The 19,965-nt window shown below is 39.5% G+C and overlaps 1 protein-coding gene across 1 annotated transcript in view; it reads left to right on the forward strand.

Moving 5' to 3' along the window:
• spg (dedicator of cytokinesis spg) overlaps nucleotides 1-19,965 on the forward strand; it is a 783,360-nt gene that overhangs the window by 384,876 nt on the left and 378,519 nt on the right. The window contains exon 3 of the mRNA XM_067136588.2: nucleotides 13,929-13,969. Within this exon, the coding sequence (XP_066992689.2) occupies nucleotides 13,929-13,969 (41 nt within the window). The remainder of the gene's footprint in view (nucleotides 1-13,928; nucleotides 13,970-19,965) is intronic.

The raw sequence follows: 19,965 nt of genomic DNA on the forward strand, positions 1-19,965 counted from the left end.
GACAGGTGAGGGATACCTTGGAATTCAATTACTAGCTGTCAATATTTGGCTTATAGAGGAAAGAAAGAAAGAAAGAAAGAAAGAAAGAAAGAAAGAAAGAAAGAAAGAAGAAAAAGAAAAGGTAGAACTGACTGAGTCAGCAAAGAGGATGCATCTCAACATTTTTTTTTTTACAACTTTGCTTTTCGTCGCACCGACACAGATAGGGCGACAATGGGATAGGAAAGGTCTAGGAGTGAGAAGGAAGCAATCGTGGGCTTAATTAAGCTACAGCCCACCATTTGTCTGGTGTGAAAATGGGAAACCACGGAAAATCATCTTCAGGCTGCCAACGATGGGGTTCGAACCCACTATCTCCCGGATACAAGCTCACAGCTGCGCACCCTCTCTAGATATTTAAACATAGGAATTTCATTTTGTCCGTATTGAACTGAGAAAGGATGTTAGGAAAAACTTAAAACGGTCCACCTTTTCAATACAAAAATGTTATATTTATTTATAACATGTATTTGCACTTGGAACTAGTTTCGACGCTGGGTTTGCGTCATCATCAGCCAAAATGTGGGAAATAGGCAAGATGTAGGCATTTATATTACACAAGGCGTTACATTAAACAATACACATCTTATAAGGAGATAAAAACAGGGACGAATATAGAAACAAATGAATCGTTGAGAAAACAAAAGTTATACATATTAAAAATAACCTTAACCACATATCTTGCAGTGCGAAAGTGTTCTTCTTGAATGATTCCTGAATGTAAAAAAAAAAAAAAAACACACGCGCACACATTTCTGGAGAGCCAGCAGGCAGGACAAAGTAAAGTGAAACCTTAAGAGTTCTTCTGAGAAGAGTTCCTCATTTTTTCTATGTTCCGACTAACTAATGAAGTCTCCCTTGAGTTCCTGATAAACATACACAACAGGAAATTCTCCTTCACACTCAACAATAGCTCTAAAGACCAACGGTAAAATTTTTATTTTAAATATTGTGCAGAGACGTGAAAACATGATTTTGAACATGATATAACTCCTTCATATAACTCAGTTTTTTAATACAAGGTGTTGCGTTAAATAATACACATCTTACGAGGAGATAAAAACAGGGACGAATGTAGAAACACATGCATCGTTGAGAAGGCAATTTATACATATTAAAAATAAGCTTAACCACATAACTTGCAGTGCAAAAATATTTGCCTTGAATGATTCCTGAATACAAAACGTGCGCGCGCGCACACACTTCTAAAGAGCCAGCAGGCAGGAAAAAGTAAGGTGAAACCTTAAGAGTTCTTCTGAGAAGAGATCATCATTCTTTCTATGATCTGAATAACTAATGAAGTCTCCCTTGAGTTCCTGATAAACATACACAACAGGAAATTAAACAATACACATCTTACAAGGAGATGAAAACAGGGAAAGTTATACATATTAAAAATAACCTTAACCACACATCTTGTAGTGCGAAAATATTCGTCTTGAATGATTCATGAATACAAAACACACGCACATACATTTCTGAAGAGCCAGCAGGCAGGAAAAAGTAATGTGAAACCTTAAGAGTTCTTCTGAGAAGAGTTCATCATTTTTTATGTTCCGACTAACTAATGAAGTCTCCCTTGAGTTCTTACAGGTTTCACCTTACTTTTTCCTGCCTGCTGGCTCTTTAGAAGTGTGTGCGCGCGCGTTCTGTATTCAGGAATCATTCAAGGCAAATATTTTCGCACTGCAAGTTATGTGGTTAAGCTTATTTTTAATATGTATAACTTGCCTTCTCAACGATGCATGTGTTTCTACATTCGTCCCTGTTTTTATCTCCTCGTAAGATGTGTATTATTTAACACAACACCTTGTATTAAAAAACTGAGTTATATGAAGGAGTTATATCATGTTCAAAATCATGCTTTCACGTCTCTGCACAATATTTAAAATACTAATTTTACCGTTGGTCTTTAGAGCTATTGTTGAGCGTGAAGGAGAATTTCCTGTTGTGTATGTTTATCAGGAACTCAAGGGAGACTTCATTAGTTAGTCGGAACATAGAAAAAATGAGGAACTCTTCTCAGAAGAACTCTTAAGGTTTCACTTTACTTTGTCCTGCCTGCTGGCTCTCCAGAAATGTGTGCGCGTGTGTTTTTTTTTTTTTTTACATTCAGGAATCATTCAAGAAGAACACTTTCGCACTGCAAGATATGTGGTTAAGGTTATTTTTAATATGTATAACTTTTGTTTTCTCAACGATTCATTTGTTTCTATATTCGTCCCTGTTTTTATCTCCTTATAAGATGTGTATTGTTTAATGTAACGCCTTGTGTAATATAAATGCCTACATCTTGCCTATTTCCCACATTTTGGCTGATGATGACGCAAACCCAGCGTCGAAACTAGTTCCAAGTGCAAATACATGTTATAACATTTTTGTATTGAAAAGGTGGACCGTTTTAAGTTTTTCCTAACATCCCCTCTCTAGATATGTTAGGAGTTGATGATATTCGGGTAGGGGAATATAATGAAGAAGATATAGGAGATAATAAAGTGTTCTTAACAGGAGTTAAAAAGAGAAGGGCTGAGTGTTGGGTAGGACTGTTCATCAGGAATATTATTACAGGCAGCGTAGTTTCTGTTAAGCATGTAAAGGAGCGAATGATGTGGGTAGATTTGATGGTTGATGGAATGAGGACGAGACTTGTCTGTCTCTTCACCATATGAGGGTGCAGATGAGGAGGAAGTTGACATGTTTAATGAACCACGGAGTGACATTGTAGTCAGCATCAACAGCAAGGATAAAAAAATGTTAATGGGTGACTTTAGTGTTAGAGTTGAAAATAGAAGGTAATGGGTAAATAGATTTTGGCCAAAATCTATTTAGATCACTTGGAGCATAATAAAATCACTAATAACAAATATTTTAGTAATATTTGTTTTTGGTAAGATACGTAAATGACATGTTCATCATATTAGACGAGGGCATTAATAGTGTGACCAATACCCTTTCAAATTTAAATGCACTCAACCCGCATATCAAATTTACTGTAGAGTCTGTATCCCACCATGCTCTTAATTATTTAGATCTTACGATTAATAGACACCCAGAATCTCTTAGTTTTAATATTGATAGAAAACCTACCCAGACGATCAGTTCTATTCATCATAACTCCACACACCCTCAATCTCACAAAAAGAGCAACATATTATAGTATGGTCTATCGGGCATTCAATATTCCTTTGTCTGATGGAAATCGTAAAAAAGAACTAAGTACTATTTGCATCATCACTGAGATTAATGGCTATAGCAGACACATACATACATACATACATACATACATACATACATACATACATACATACATCATTATAGACTGTAATGCATTTCAGGATTCAGTCTGCAAGCCTCTGTGAATTTACTAAACGTCACCACAATCTTCTATTCACTACTAGTGCTGTGCCCTCATTTAGTTCTATACCTCTTATCATTAGAAACTGAGTCTAACCATCGCCGTCTTGGTCTCCCTCTACTTCTCTTACCCTCCATAACAGAGTCCATTATTCTCCTAGGTAACCTATCCTCCTCCAGTCGGGTCACACGTCCCCACCACCGAAGCCAGTTTATGCGTACAGCTTCATCCATCGAGTTCATTCATAACTTATACTTTATCACCTCATTCTGAATACCCTCCTGCCATTGTTCCCACCTGTTTGTACCATCAATCATTCTCACAACTTTCATGTCTGTTACTTCTAACTCCCGTAAAGCAAAGTTGTTATGAAAACAGACTGATGTAAAGATAGTTTCGTGCAGGAGCTAACTTCCATCTTACAGAATACTGCTGATCACAACTGCAAGGTCACTAGCAGGCAATTTATAGAAAAAAAATTAAATTAATAAAATCGAATACCACCTCTTAACAACTCTACCAAAATAAAAAGTATCTAATACCTTAACCTCTGTTTTCATTCTCAATAATGAAAATACATATCAAATCTCCAGTATTTTCAAAAAAGCACATCCAAACAGTTGCTTACAGAACTAATAATAGTAATGCTTTTAATTTTTAGAACACTCATTCTGTAAATTGGTATGATAGGTTCTCAAAATCAGGTGTATGCAAATTGAAATCCAATAGTTATGAAGCCACATATGTAGGTCATACAGGCAGGAGCTTTTTATCACAGTATCTGTAGCATGCTAATGCAAATAAATGTAATAGATTCTCCGCCATGAGTTAACATATGCTAGTCATGTGTTGAAAAGAATATGCTATTTGCTTTACGTCGCACCGACACAGATAGGTCCTATGGCGACGATTGGACAGGAAAGGGCTAGGACTGGGAAAGAAGTGGCCGTGGCCTTAATTGAGGTACAGCCCCAGCATTTGCCTGGTGTGAAAATGGGAAACCACAAAAACCATTTTCAGGGCTGCCGACAGTGGGATTTGAACCCACTATCTCCCGAATACTGGATGCAGGCCGCATTTAAATGACTGCAGCTATCGAGCTCGGTGAAAAGAATATGAAGATATGCAAGGTAGTTGACAAGGGTGCCCTATTAAACATTACTGAAAACTGTTTCATACATTTGGAGCAATATTTTAACCCCAATTTTAATCTTAACAAAATATCTGAAAAATTTAATATATTTTTTTATATCATTTCAATGTACGATAAACATAGACCAGATAGAAATCCTAACCCTCATCCTCTTAATACTTCCTATTTACCCTCCCAGAAACCTCACTCTCCTTTACACCCATCAGCTCCTCCTTAGATGCAACCTTGCCTCTCTCCCTCCCCTCGTTGTTTCGGTTCCTTTCACTTGTCCCTGCTTTCACTCAAGCCATTGTGATTTCCATTACAACACCAATAACATCTATTAAAATGTCTCATAAATGCTACTACGTTTTCATCTCTTTTCTAATTATAATAATAATGTTACTGGCTTTACGTCCCACTAACTACTTTTACGGTTTTTGGAGATCATCTCTTTTATTCTTTCAACCATAGATTTGTCTTTCTTTTTTCTTTCTCTCAGACATCTTAGTTGTCTAACCAGATCTGTGTTGTAAACAAAACCAACTTTAATGGACTATATTTCTTATTGTCCAGACATTAAGATGTTCCCTAGATGAGATAAATTACAATATTTTAAATTACAATTAAGCACCTCAAGTCACATCACCTGGACGTAATCTTAACTGGATGAACTGAATTTGAACTGCTGTCCTTCATATAAGAGACCATTATGTTTTAACACAGTATGTTTCATTAGATTTTAAGATTAGGTTTCATACTTGTTTTATTGTACATAATTTGTCAATGTGTTTGTCAATTTTAAGGTTAAGTGGCTGAAGATGATCTTATTGTTAGGTCAAAACTAGTCCCCCAACGTTGTGATGTTCATATAATTACATCAATAAAAGTGTATTGAATAGGTGGATCATTCTTTTTTATTTCAATTGTAATTGTTCATAAGTACAGATCAGTATGAAAATTATTTCGTTTGAAAGAATTCACTTGCAGCCTGGTGCCAACACAAAATTTAGGAGATACTAGATTCCATAGCAGCATTATAGGTGCTTCAACTTTCAGACTGAGATTGTGAGATGAAAAACCTGATGGATTTAAAGTGTGGAGCAGACCCTGTCCTCTATCTCCACCACGGAGTCCACAGACTTGTATCTCACTATCTTAGTAGGAAGAATGTTCTATAAGGGATCACTGATACTTGCTGCACTATAAGGGATCACTGATACTTGCTGCAGTGTCTTTCTTAGGCATGAGAATAGCTCTTTCCTTACGACAATTCAGCTATGAGAAATGGGAACTACAGTATACAGGAGCTGTAGGTAAACTGAAAGGAAAACCTGGTAGAATAACTATAGTGATGTGACCAAAATGAATGTGGAAAGGTGGAAAGTATTAAGAATGAGAGAAAAGAATAAGAAGTATGTGACAAATGAAAGTTACTCCATTGAGCTGTATGAAGCTGTATGATAGGACGCAAAACCACGTCTTATTGTACTGCTGTAAATGAGACAGCTGCACACAGAAGTTCGCCTGTGTCTTTCTAGGTATAGAAGATAGATATGGAAAAGAAAAAGAAAGTAAAGGCAGCTATGAGTAACAGGAACTGCTGTATACAGGAGCCCATTCTTAACATTACAGATTAGGTAAATCTGGAAACACAGGAACTTTCGCCTTTTGTACGAAGGTTGAAACTTTCATAGTGGCAACTATTTAATTACATCTGATACAAAAGAGCTACATGGTACCAAGTTTTACTGTCCTTCAGGGGAGTCACCAGCATTGTGTACAACCCGTTGCCCGCGATGTGGAAGTCGTAGGATACCTTTGGATTATTTGACTTAATTCCTGTTGTTCCTTGCGGAACATAGGGCATCCACAAAGCATCTCCACCTGGTCCTGTTGACAGCCAGCCTCTTTACCTCACTACAGGTATTGCCTTCTTCCATCGCTTCCATGTGAACAGATCCTCACCACGTTTCCTTGGGTCTCCCTCTCTTCCTTTTACCCTGCGAGTTCCAGTCCAGCGTCTCTCTCTCAATTGTTTCGTTCCCCTTCCTCAGTGTATGCCTGATCCATTTCCATTTCCGCCGCTTTATCTGTATGGCTATCTCATTCTCTCCCGTTCTACTCCAGAGTTCATGGTTGGAGATTACTTCCAGCCAGTAGATGTTAAGAATCCTTTGCAAACAATCGCACACCTTTGCAGAGGTTCGGACCTGCCTTTGGGCAGAATACACCCTTACCATACCTTACCTTACAAACAATGGTTAACAGAAGTCTGCAATTGGGATGTAATTACTCTAGTCACTTTCCAAGTCTCAGACCAATATAATAGAACAGACTTGACTTTACTTCGGAAGATGCGGAATTTGGTCCTTATACATATTCTGTTGTTCTTCCATATCGGATAGAGCTGAATGATCAAAGGCACCATTTGTTTTTCTTTTGAATGCTCTGCCAGACATTTTGTGCAGCTCCCCCATCTTTGGCGACTACACTGCCCAAGTAAGTGAAGCTACCCACATCCTCGATAGATTTACCATTGAAGACAAATGTGTCTAATTTGTTGGTGTTAATCCTTAGGACCTTGGTCTTCTTTGAGTTGATCATTAATCCCACCTTTTTCCTTTCCTCTACCAAATCTTCGAGCTTTGCTTGCATTTCCCCATGTGCCTCAGACAGGAGACACAAATCATCAGCAAATTCCAGATCTTCAAGCCTATTGACTTCCCCATTGGATACCACGTTTCACATTTCGAGTCACGTTCCGCATTACCACGTCAATCACAACCAAGAACATAGTTGGCAACAGGATACACCTTCAATTTCTATGAAACACTTTTCCACCTTGTCAGTACTTTATATTTTATTATATTTTATTAAAAGTCAATATGGACAAGATTGAACCATCATGGTTAAAATAATCAATTAGGTTACACCCTTGACGAACTCCTGAACATATAGATATAAGCTCAGATATATGGCCCCCATGATTGACTCTACATGTGTAATCATGGTACGTTTCTTGAATGAGCTTGACAAATTGTGCCGGCGCTCCCTAACACTTCACTTCCTTGCACATGGCTTCTCTGTTGATCGAGTCGAAAGCTTTGTCGAAGTCAACGAACATTTCGTAGAGGTGAAATGAAATGTCGTATGGCTTTTAGTGCCGGGATATCCCAGGACGGGTTCGGCTCGCCGGGTGCAGGTCTTTCTATTTGACGCCCGTAGGCGACCTGCGCGTCGTGATGAGGGTGAAATGATGATGAAGGCAACACATACACCCAGCCCCCATGGCATTGGAGTTAACCAATTAAGGTTAAAATCCCCGACCCAGCCGGGAATCGAACCCGGGACCCTCTGAACCGAAGGCCAGTACGCTGACCGTTCAGCCAACGAGTCGGACTTCGTAGAGGTGAGATGACCATTCAGTACATTGCTCCAGAATTATCCTCGTGGTGTTTATTTGGTCGATGCACAAGTGATTCGGATTAAACCCTGCCTGTTCTCATCGAAGCCTTAAGTTGACATACTCTTTAATTCTGTTCAGAAGAATTCTGATGCAGACTTTGCTAGGGATTGAGAGAAGCGTAATGCCCCTCCAGTTGTTACATTTAGACGTTTGCCCCTTTTTTGGCAACTTCACCAACAATCCACATTTCCAGTCTGCCAGCATTTCTCCAGTTACCTATACCTTCTCGAATAGAGGCTGCAATATATTGGCAGGGTGTTCATATTAATCTTCATGACTTCTGATGGAATGTTTTCAACTCCTGCTGCCTTACCAATATACAGTTCTCTCAATTTCTTCTTCTTCTTCCTCCTCCTCCTCCTCCTCCTCCTCCTCCTCCTCCTCCTCCTCCTCCACATCTGATGATCTTCCATGGAGCAGTTTAGAACTGCGGAAAAATGTTCCTGCCATCGTTTCAGTTGATTCTCAGGGTTAGTTAAGAGGGTTCCATCTTTGTTCCTGACTGGACAGTTTTTCTGCATCTGCTTCCTTGCCAGAATTCTGGTGATGGTATAGATTTCTTTGAGATTTCGCTTGGTGGCTGCCTTTTCTGCCTGTAGAAACAGATCATCTGTCCAGTTCCTTTGATCCCTCCTCACATTTCTCTTTACTTCCCTATCCTTTGCAGTTCTGCCTTTCTTGCTCGTGTCTTACATGCGTTCATTGCCTCCTTTATCTCTCTCCTCTCTCTCTGATGATTACCCATGTCTGTTCGGTCATCCAGTCTTTTTTCCTCCTATCCTTAAAACTCAGGATATTTTCACTTACTTCCGTAAAGATAGATCTAATCTTCACCCATAGTTTCATCCTCCACCTGCGTAAGTGCTTGAAATCGACTCTTCAGTTCTGTCCTGAAGACTTCCTTCACCTTTCTGTCCTCCTTTAGCTTTCCAACATCATACCGCTTCCTTATCTGTTCTGTCCTTTTCTGTGCCTGGATCTTCATCATAAAGGTAGCCACAACAAGATGATGATCACTATCGATGTCTACACCTCTCGTATTCCTCACATCCAACAGTGAATGCCTCCACCTTCGTCCTGTCGCCACATGATCTATGAAGGTCAATCAAATATAAACAGGATTTTTGTTCCTGAACTTCAACAGTTGGTAAGACTAGCCCCTTGCTTCTGGTATGCTTAGGTGGGACCGTTAGGAGTGGGGAGAGCATGCTGTTAGATATTTCCGCCGTTTCGTCAGTAACTCTCACGATATTGGAGCAACAGGTGCACCCCTCCAATGCGCAACGCATAATAATAAAATTTCTTGCTCATGAAGGAGTTACAGCAACAGAAATTTGCCGAGATTGACTGCAGAGTTTGGTGATCAAATATTGTCAAAGACACGTGTGTTTGCCTGGCATAAAAAGTTCAAGAAAGGACGATAATATGTGGAAAATCAGCAACATGATTGCGGTCCTCGGACCAGCATTACAGACGAAAACATTTATGCAGTTAAAGACATTATTGACGATGATCGACCAGCGAGAGTATCAGAAATTGCAGAACAAGTCGGAATTAGTTATGGGAGCTGTCAAGCATTCATCACAAATGACCTACAGTTCCGTAAAGTGTGTTCCAAATCGGTCCCTCACCTTTTGACCAAAAATCTGAAGTTGAGATGTTTGAAGCTCTGTCAGAAGCTTTCAGCAAGGTTTGCGGAAGAAGGTGATACATTTTTGAGTCAGATCGTCACCTGCAACAAAACATGGGTCCACCACACTCCCGAATCCAAACAAGGCAGTAAGGAGTGGCGGAGGAAACGGGAGGCAGCGCCAGTGAAAGCCAAGACTCAGCTGTCAGCTGGCAAGGTTCTAGCAACCCTTTTTTTTCGATCAGCAAGGCTTTTGCTGATTGATTTTTTTGCATGAGTGACGCACAATCAGTGCTGCTTAATACTGCAAGCTGTTGAACAAGGCGAGGGTTGCATATCACCACAAAAGACGAGACCAAGTAAGTGATATATTGAAAATATATTGTCAATTTATTCTTATAATTTCACTTCAATGAAAATGAAATTTATAGCTTATAAAGAAGAGACCAACCGATTCGACAGGTCATCCTCCTGCACGACAATGCGCAGCCCCATACTGCAGCTCTGTCGCCAAGCTACAGGAAATGCACTGGACTACATTTGATCATCCACCTTACAGCCCAGACTTATCGCCCTGCGATTTCCATTTGTTCGGACTGCTTAAAGAAGCTCTAAGAGGGCAACGATTTGAAGATGGCGAGAGTGTGGAAGACTTAATGCTCAACTGGCTGGTGACACGACCCTGTTCTTTTTATGGTGAGGGCATCGAAAAGCTGCCCATACGCTGGGACAAATGCATTTCCAAAGCAGGAAACTATGTGAAAAATAAATTGTAATTGCCTTGTGTTTTTCAATAAATGAATTTAAATAAAAAATAAAATCCGGTTCATATTTGATACCCCCTCGTATCTGATTCTCTGCCCTATGATCCGGTAATACCCAAGTCACTGTATGGCAACCTTTATGTTGGAAATACCGTACCACCAATAACCAGATTGTGGCTGGCACAGAAATCCACAAATATTGGTCCATTCTCATTTCATTCTCCTAGGCCATGCCTTCCCATGATGTGCTCAAAACCTTCATTATCCTGGCCCACTTTAACATTCAAATCTCCTCCAGCTATAATAATATCCTTCCTCTTCTGTTTCTTAATCATGCTATTTAGATGTATATAAAATGCCTATTTGTCTTCTTCCTTTGCTGTCCCAGTGGGTGCATAGCACACAATCCTCACAACATTTCTGATAAGGGTCTTAAAATGTGCCACAATTATCCTTGCCGACATTGGATACCACTCCATAAGGCTCCTCTTAGCCTCCTTGTCCATCAGTATACCCACACCTTCACAACTCACTCCATTGCCCTCAGATACTCCAGAATATATAAATGTAGCTCCATCACGGGTGGTCAATTTCCCAAACTCACCCTGTCTCACCTCACTTAATCCTGAGATGTTCAGGCCATAACTCTTCACACATGCCACTGCCTGTCGTAGTCTTCCATTTTCCCGCAGAGTTTTCACATTCCATAATACATTCTTTGCTACCTTTTTCAAGCCAAAAGTCGTCATCTTTTGATCAGTCCAGTTTCTCTTTGTTGATGTTTCTGTAATGATTTAATTTAAGGTTGTGCGAGTTATTGGCCCACAGTACCTGAGCCTAGTGGTGGGGCTGCCATTTGAAGCCTCCAGGCGTGCTGTTTTCTGTTAGGGTTGTCTCCCTTAGCCTTTGAAGATCCCTTTTCACCACAAGGCAGTGCTTTCCCTCTGGGAGGGTTGCCTCCTCCGCCAATTTTGCCGCACCAAAGGTCTCCTCCGCCTCAGCTGCCGTTAAGGACTTCACCAGAGCTCCATTAGCCATTACTTCTCAGGGCTCCTGTAAGACCTTCACAGCTACTGTAGCGGTCCTGGGACACACAAGGTCCCCACTGTACTTCGCCTTTATAGGCTATCCCCTGCTTCATACCATTGCCCGTCCCCCATGACATGGACGAGGAGTTGGACTTATGGGGGACATAGGATACCTTTAGTAGCACCTATTATATTGATAGTTCAGATGGAGTGGTCTACTGCATGATGAATCTTTGGAACAGTTCTGAAGGGAATGCCATAAAGTGGTTCCTACATCTTAGCAATCAATTCATAGTCACAAGGGCGAAGTCCAGACAGTATGGTGGATGGTACAGCAATTCCCAGCCCCATCGACCAAACAAATGAGTCACAGCGTGTGCTGTATGCAGCCGAGCTTTGTCATGCAAAATGATGGTTGGGTTCTGAAGAAAGTGTCACCACATCCTTCTCGAAGCTGGCCGCAGGTTGTGTTCCAGAAATGAACAATAATACTACGCCGGTCTGCTGCAAAGGAACATAATGCATTAAGATAACACCATCACGGTCATATATGAGAATATGATGTAGATGTTGATTCCCATAGGGAACCTAAAATATTTGTCCTGAATGAGTAAATTTATAATACCAATATAATGGTCCGTTATTGGACATTATAAATTTTCCAGCTAACTCATTTTTGGTTGCTTGCGTTTCGCCCTCATGTGCTAAGTTAGGCTCGTCAGTTGGGACTTAGCACACCACCCAAGATGCAAGGCTAGTGCATACCGTGGAGGCCACTGCATAGGCTGTTTGAAGCCACGAGCCTAACTTGGCACACGAGGGCGAAACGCAGGCAACCAAGAATGAGTTGGCTGGAAAATTTATAATGTCCAATAATGGACCATTATATTGGTAATATATGAGAATAACCATAACTTTCACATCGCTGGGATTCTGACGAACTTTTGATCTTCGTGGTGATCCGTAATGACGCCATTCATTCGATTGGCGTTTCAGTTGTGGCTTATACGGTTTGGCCTGTCTCACCCAGAGTAATGATACGGTGTAAGAAAGCCTTGCCTTTGCGCTCATAGTGGTCCAACTGGTTACGAGCTGCGTCGTACCATAACCATTTCTGCATTTCCATCAAATCACGCGGAGCCCATCGTGATACAGCTTTTCTCACTCCTGGACGTTCCTTCAGAATGTGAAACACAGTCATATGTGCTAATCTCGTGTCACGGCCCAGTTCATGAATCATATGGCATCGATCACTGTTCAGTGTCCGGCTCTATGGCTAAATGGTTAGCATTCTGACCTTTGGTTCAGGGATTTCTGGGTTCGATTCCCAGCAGGGTCGGGGATTTTAACCTTAATTGGTTAATTCTGATGGCTCGGGGGCTGGGTGTATGTGTTGTCTTAAGCATTAGAAATCATTTTAGGTAGGATCCCATCCTCATAGATGCGCAGGTCGCCTATACGGCGTCAACTCGAAAGACCTGCACCAGGCCCCTCCAGAGGCCACACGCCATTAATTAAGTGTCCAGTAACGTGGCAAGAACATTTATTTCTTCTTCACTGATACTAGGACGACCTGGCCGATGCATGTCTGTCACATTTTGGCGTCCCTCGTTGAAGGATTTTACCCACTGTGCCACTGTTCTGTAAGGCAATGGAGATTCCCCACAAGCCTCTTGAAGACCTTGATGACACTGTCGTGCTGTACGACTTCTGGCACATTCAATATTTATCCACTTCCATTGTTCCCATTTCGAAAACGTTGTGACAACACTGCCTTAGACTGCCAGCTAACTCGAGGCTCTGTTCCTCTCACCAGTTTTCACGTCCGCCTCCGTAGCATAACAGTTAGTGTTATTAACTGCCGTCCTCGGGACCCGGGTTGGATTCATGTTACTGCCAGAACTTTAAGAATGGCAGGAGGCCTGGTATGTGGTTGAAATGGCACATGCAGCTCACCTCCATTGAGGGTTTGCCTGAAAAGAGCTGCACCACCTCGGTATGAGGACACTAGTTTACTTTACCAGTTTGCATGGGCATGATGTGGGAAAGGAGAGCCCATGTGTGCTCTGAGATAAGGTAGGTATGTAACTAACCTGTGCTATCAGGAGTATATCTTAGGTTCCATTCTATGTCATCTCTACAGCAACAATGCCACTATTGTGCTAAGTTCCAAGCCTTGCATTTAACCTTATATGATCGCTGAAGGATAGCCGAGCATCACGACAGACACATCTCTCCTCCGACAAGAGATGGCAGCACTTAAATCTTAAATTTTTTTAAATTTTGAGGGTTAACCCATTTTTCCAGACATGCCTTCAGATGATCATGATTTCCTGAATTCTGTTGACACAGTATCTGAGTCTGGTGAAGTGCCTGGTCCATTTTAGCTCTTTACTAAAATAACATCTGTATGGCTTATACTCATAATGTAATAGCTGAGAATGCCTGGAAGTTGGTGTGGTTATGCAAATATAATATTCATTTAATTTATTATGGTTCTTCTATTTACAGGCTGGTATCGGGGCTTCTCCACCAAGAACCGCTCTATCAAGGTATGTGCAAAAAAAAACTGCTATGTATTGTTCATGGCTACCATATATCATTTTGATATACCTGATGTAAGATATGGAAATAGACAAACAAGTTTCATATCAATGTGTATATAGAGATAGGAACACATAATAGGATAAGTGCAATGACAGGTTGGTATGAGTGAAGGGAGCATCAGAAACAAGAGATAAGGAGCCCATCCATTTGAAGACAGCAGTGTATGTATATGTGAAGATTGTCCTTTTGTTTTTACATGTATGTCCTTGCCTCCTCTTCTATTGATCCCTCTTCCCGCACTGAACTGTCATTGTCTTCATCCTCATCATCATCATCATCCTTTTCCCTTATCCATTTCCTGCTAGGTCGGGGCATTTATGCTACTTGCCCACCTTCCTTTCTCCTTCCATCACTCTTCTTCTGTCATTTTGTCCCAGTCTAGGCTGCTTCTTTTTACACTCCTCTTTATTGAATCGATCCACATTGTTATAGGTTTCCCTCAGACTTCATCTCCATCATCTGATTTGGTATTCTTTCCACCTCCATCTTCTTTACATGTCAAAAACCATCTTAGTTTACTCCTCTCAATTCCCTCATTTATGTTTTCCATTCCGACCTCCTTTCTCACATCTTTGTTTCTCAATCTGTCTGTCCTTGTCTTTCCTATCCTTTCTTAGGTATTTTGTTTCACTGGCTTGAATTCTACTCTCCTCCCTACTTGTTATGGTCCAAGTCTTAGCCGCGTAAGTCAATAAGGGTTCATAATACATTTTGTATATCTTTACACTCTGGTAGAAGGCATTGCCCCTGTTGCACCCTCTTGCTAATCTCAAAGTCCAACCTTGTATTCTACATTAATTCAGTCCCTAGGTATTCAAAATCAACAAATTCAAGGCTTTGACCACCAATTTTCACAATGCTTTTCCCTTGTCTTTCTTCTCGTGATGTCACTGTGGTGTTGCTTTTCTCTGTGCTGATTTCCATACCATACTTTTCAATTTTCTTGTTCAGTGCATCAAGTTGTTCTTGTACTTCTTTGCTGTTCATTCCCCAGACCACAATATTGTTTGCAAATAGTAATAACTTCATCTGCCTATTCTTATATCTGCCCTTTGCTTCTCCTTTCATCCATAACCATTAGAAACAAGAAAAGGTGACACTGCTCTGTCTTAGTCCAGTTTCATTTCTAAACCAGTGTGTCTTTCCAGAGTCTGTACATTGCTGACACAGTGTTTGTACATTGCTTACACCATTTCTCCAGTTTGTATACCCAGTCTCTTTTTGATCATGGTTTCCTATACCTTCTGCCTCAGAACACTATCATGTGCCTTTGTTATATCTATCATTGTCATGACCAGATTCTTTCCATATTCCCAACTCTTTTCCATTAAGTGCCTCGTCCTATTACATGTATTTTTCCCCTCCATGTTCCTATCTCTTTTTATGTGAATTGATATGACTTTTGTTTGTTCCTTTTCATTTCTTATGTATTTGAGCCATTAGAATCCTTTTGTCCTTCTGTGTTTGTCCTTTTACCATCTGTACCTTTTATCTATCTTCCGTTTTCCTGTATTCCTTCATATGTTACACTTCTCACATTAAGACTAGAGATCTGTCCAGATGACCCCTGCATGCCTGCTCTGTTGATGAAGCTGGGAAGCAGAAACGTGCTCATTGGGGGCTAAGAAGAAATGGATATTGAAGAACTATGCCTGATGAGAGAGAGCCCATCTATTTGAAAATGTGAAGATTGTCTTTGTTCTTTTTTTATTTTAATGCTTGTCCTTGTGTCTTTCTATTACTTCCTCTTCTCTCACTGACCTGTCATTGTCTTTATTCTATTGTGTATTCCTTTTCATGTTTCCATCTCTCTGTGATCCCATTTTTCAATGTTTCTCTAGGAAATTGACATCTGTTTGTTGTTCAAAAGCATTTTGATAAATGTTTAATGATTGATTATAGAATCATGAAGCATACTTATAGCTCCATTTCCTTCTCTTCTTTCTATATGTAAAAGAATATGATTCATCATCATTGGGGATGGCCATTTGTCTGTAGTTACTCTTAAAACATTAATCGCCAGCATTGTCGTCATTTCATCTATTCAAGGTACAGCCAGATTGAGTTAAATATGATTCCTCCTCATTTTACTTTATTTTTACATCACTCCTCATCTATTTCTTTGTTTTCCAAACAAGGTCTCTTTGTCCTTTTTCTTCTGGAACGTAGCTCTCTGTTGCCTGTATTTCTTCTTTTCCTTTTCTGTCACTACCCATACCTTCGCTGCATATGTCATTATAGGTAGCTATTTTACCTTGTACATTTTATTCTTTTAGCTTGGATTGGTATATCTTGATTCAACAGTAGGCTAGTAAAATCAACACGAGAATGCAACATAGAATTTTCTGTCACTACTTCTTTTGGTACTGTCTCCTCACAAAAGGTTGATAACTGTCGTGGAGTAAATTTTCCTGTTTTGTGTTTCCTGTTTTACAGTTGCCTTATCATGGATGTGGAACCACTGGGAGGTCCCAAGATAATCTTCTCTGTCCACATTTCCCGTCTATCTTGCCTTCTATGATGAGTTGTATTGGGCTGTATTTGTCTGTTCGGAAGATGTGGCCAAAATAGGCTACTTGATGCATTTTGTCAGCATGATGAAGTACTACAGTATTTGAATAACATGTCTTAGTCTTCTTGAGTTATAGTCTATAGACTTTAGTTAAATTGCCACTGTTATTGACATACACTTCAAAAACAGATGTGCAATTAAAAATGTCTTACATTAATACCAAAACAGTATTTATTATCCTCCTAAGTCAATACATTGGTATAATCTTATAAGGTAGTGTTAATTAAACATGTTTCAACTCTCTACGAGTCATCTTCAGTAAAACACCGTGAATTAAAATGACATTAAGATTAAAATTATGGAATATACGTTACAATATTGCTTAAAGTTCATGATATTTATTTAGCGTTTGGCTGTACATATCAACATTAGTCAAAAATAAATTACGCATTTACATTATTTATAGTTTGATTTTCAAGTTGTTAATAAAGTCTATTACAGCTGGACTTGCTTCCACAAAGTTACTGAAGTTGCCACTATAGGAATGTGTCGGGCAATCATTCACTATGTACCATATGGTCTGCCTGGGAGCATCACAACTGCATTCTGGCGAAGATATATGTCCCCACTTGTAGAGAAGATCTGCACATCTGCCATGGTTTGTTCCCTACAAATGTCCCCTGGGTGGTGTTAAGCGAGCAACAGCCTTCTGGCGGCCAAACAATCTGAGTGATCTCCTGGTCAATTTACATATCAATGTGATGATTAGGTAAAACGCAAGGTACAAATGGGCATTTTATCTTGTGTGTTCTGGTTCGCAATGTTGCGAGGCTCAGCCTCTTGTGCATAAGTAAAAACTCATATATTTTCTATCCAGATGTCTCTATAGTAGGTACCCCTTGTGGGTGGGGGACACAGACGAAGAATACACCCATGGTATTCCCTGCCTGTCATAAGAGACGATTAAAAGGGGCAACCAAGGCATGATGAATTTAGGACCATGAGACTACTTGTGATTAGTACCATTACATGATGAACACCATTGGTCGACGTTACTTGCGATCAGTACCATCTTGTGAGGAACACTATGGGGCTACATCACCTAGGAACAGTATCATTATGTGCGGCACACTATGGATCTGGGTGTTGCCTGTGCTTAGTACCATTGTGTGCATTCCACCGTGGTGGGGGGAGTGGGTGTTTGGGTGTATAGACTAGCATCTAGCAAGAGTAAGTGCCGAGCGCTGCACTCGAATGGGTTAGTTCCATTGTGTTGAGAATGGGTGCGTGTTATCTATGAGTAGCACCACTATATAAAAAACACCAGGAGTCTATGTTTCCTATGATTAGTACCACTATGTGAGCAACACCATGAGTATACATTACCTGTGCTTAGTACCTCTATATGAGGAACACCACGCGTATAGCTAGCACCCATGATTAGTCCCACAATATGTGGAACACCATGGGTCTACGTTGTTTGTGAGTAGTACCCTTATGTGAGGAACACCATGGTCTGTGTTAATTGTTTTTTTTTTTCTTTTTTTTAAACTGCTTATTCACAGCATGCCCCATTACATGACACTAATACTACATGCTTGAGTAATCATATTACAAATGAAACATAATTTTCTAATTACATGTGAGATACATTCTTAATATGATGGCTTTTGTGATGCACATAAGTAAACAAAATAATAATGTAAACAAAACTATAACCGTTTTTCATAGGTGTTCAAATACAGTTCAAGTTGAGTTCGTGAAATGTAAGAACCTTTTAAAATAATTTTTGACTAAGCTTCTTTTGCTTACTGGCCATGACTCTGTACCTAAAATATCTTTACTTAAAATGCTTCTTTCTCTCTCAAGTAATTCACAATGAAATAGTAAATGGTCGCTAGTATACTGAGAAATGATTAGGGATCTGGGCATAAGAATCTTCACGTAGGTGTGGAAGGCTCTTATGGAGCAGGTACAGAGAGGTGTACGCAGAGCAAAATAATAGTTGAGCTTAAAGCTCAATTTATTCACCATCATGTATTTATGGGCAATGTTTCCTACTGTATTATTCCTGCTCCTTTTCACTAAATATTTGTTTCGTTGGCAAATTATTTAAACATTAAAGCAAGTTTTTTACAAAATTTTCATAATGCAATATTTGCCTGATTTAAAAATATGATATCCACAAAAGATTGCCTTTATCTTTTGGTTTTGAAAATAATTTGTTTTTACGTGAGTCACCATAAACTAACTGAAATAAATGTCTTTCACCAGAAGATCAAATTCAAAATTCCAAATACTGAATTGTTTCCCTACAGTCTTTTTAAATAATAAATTTCACTTGTTTCCTAAAGTCTTTTTGAATAATAAATATCACTTGTTTCCTACAGTCTTTTTAAAAAATAAATATCACTTGTTTCCTACAGTCTTTTTAAATAATAAATATCACTTGTTTCCTACAGTCTTTTTAAATAATAAATATCACTTAAAAATAAATACTCCTTCACTTTCAAAGTTTGTGAAGTTCTCCCTAAAAGTTTTTATACGTATGAAAAATTTTACACTTTGAAAATAACGCAAACTAGAATTTAGTAAAAATCTAGTTTCCAATGAGCGTTGTAATAATTGTTCGTAAAGCTTCTAAACGAAGTCACTGATTTTATTATTCCACTTGGCAAGAAGAAAGTTAGTTTTGTGAAATTTTATGCACTTTTTTAAAAAGTGATTTCAAATACACTTCATACCACCTGTTTTTACTGGAACTCAGGACTGGAATATAGACAGCTGCTGGTCAGCGAACAGCAAGTTGTCACCATGGGCAGTCGGTGTCGTGAAGTCATCACATACCACCACGCTCCATATCCCATGTTGATACCGCAGTTCCATTCCCTTGTTGACACGTCCCACGTTGACTCAAGATTCAGCTTGTGTAGCGGCAGGCAGATATGATAATTACGAGAAATAGGCACTCGTCAGGATTTCGTGCGTCACTGTGTAGTGTAGCGAACACGAGAAAGTTCAACTGACTGTGATTGCTTGGTAGTGTCCCATTCAAAAGAAGTCGTATTAGCACTTCATAAATGTATGCACGGTATTTTGTTACGTGCACTTGTTCATTGTTCTTAACACTAGCAGCAAAATTACGAAAGCTCATTTATTGGAGTAACTGTTCAGAGGAAAAACACAGTTCTAATATAATCATTGATATGACACGAAGAAAAGGTATATTTATAACAGTAGAAGTGTTCTAAACACATGCATGTTTGTATGTTCAAATAGCTACAGTGTTTTGAAGAAGTCATCTAATGTGGCACTGTCTTGTTCACCCGAGACGAATGCTTTAATGCTGTTTAGAGTTAATCACACTTGTATTAAATACCAATCTTTAAACACTTTCATTGCGTTACTTGCTTTAAAAGACTAAGTATT

Source organism: Anabrus simplex, chromosome 1 (assembly GCF_040414725.1).
Source record: "Anabrus simplex isolate iqAnaSimp1 chromosome 1, ASM4041472v1, whole genome shotgun sequence".
NCBI classification, from domain to species: domain Eukaryota; kingdom Metazoa; phylum Arthropoda; class Insecta; order Orthoptera; family Tettigoniidae; genus Anabrus; species Anabrus simplex.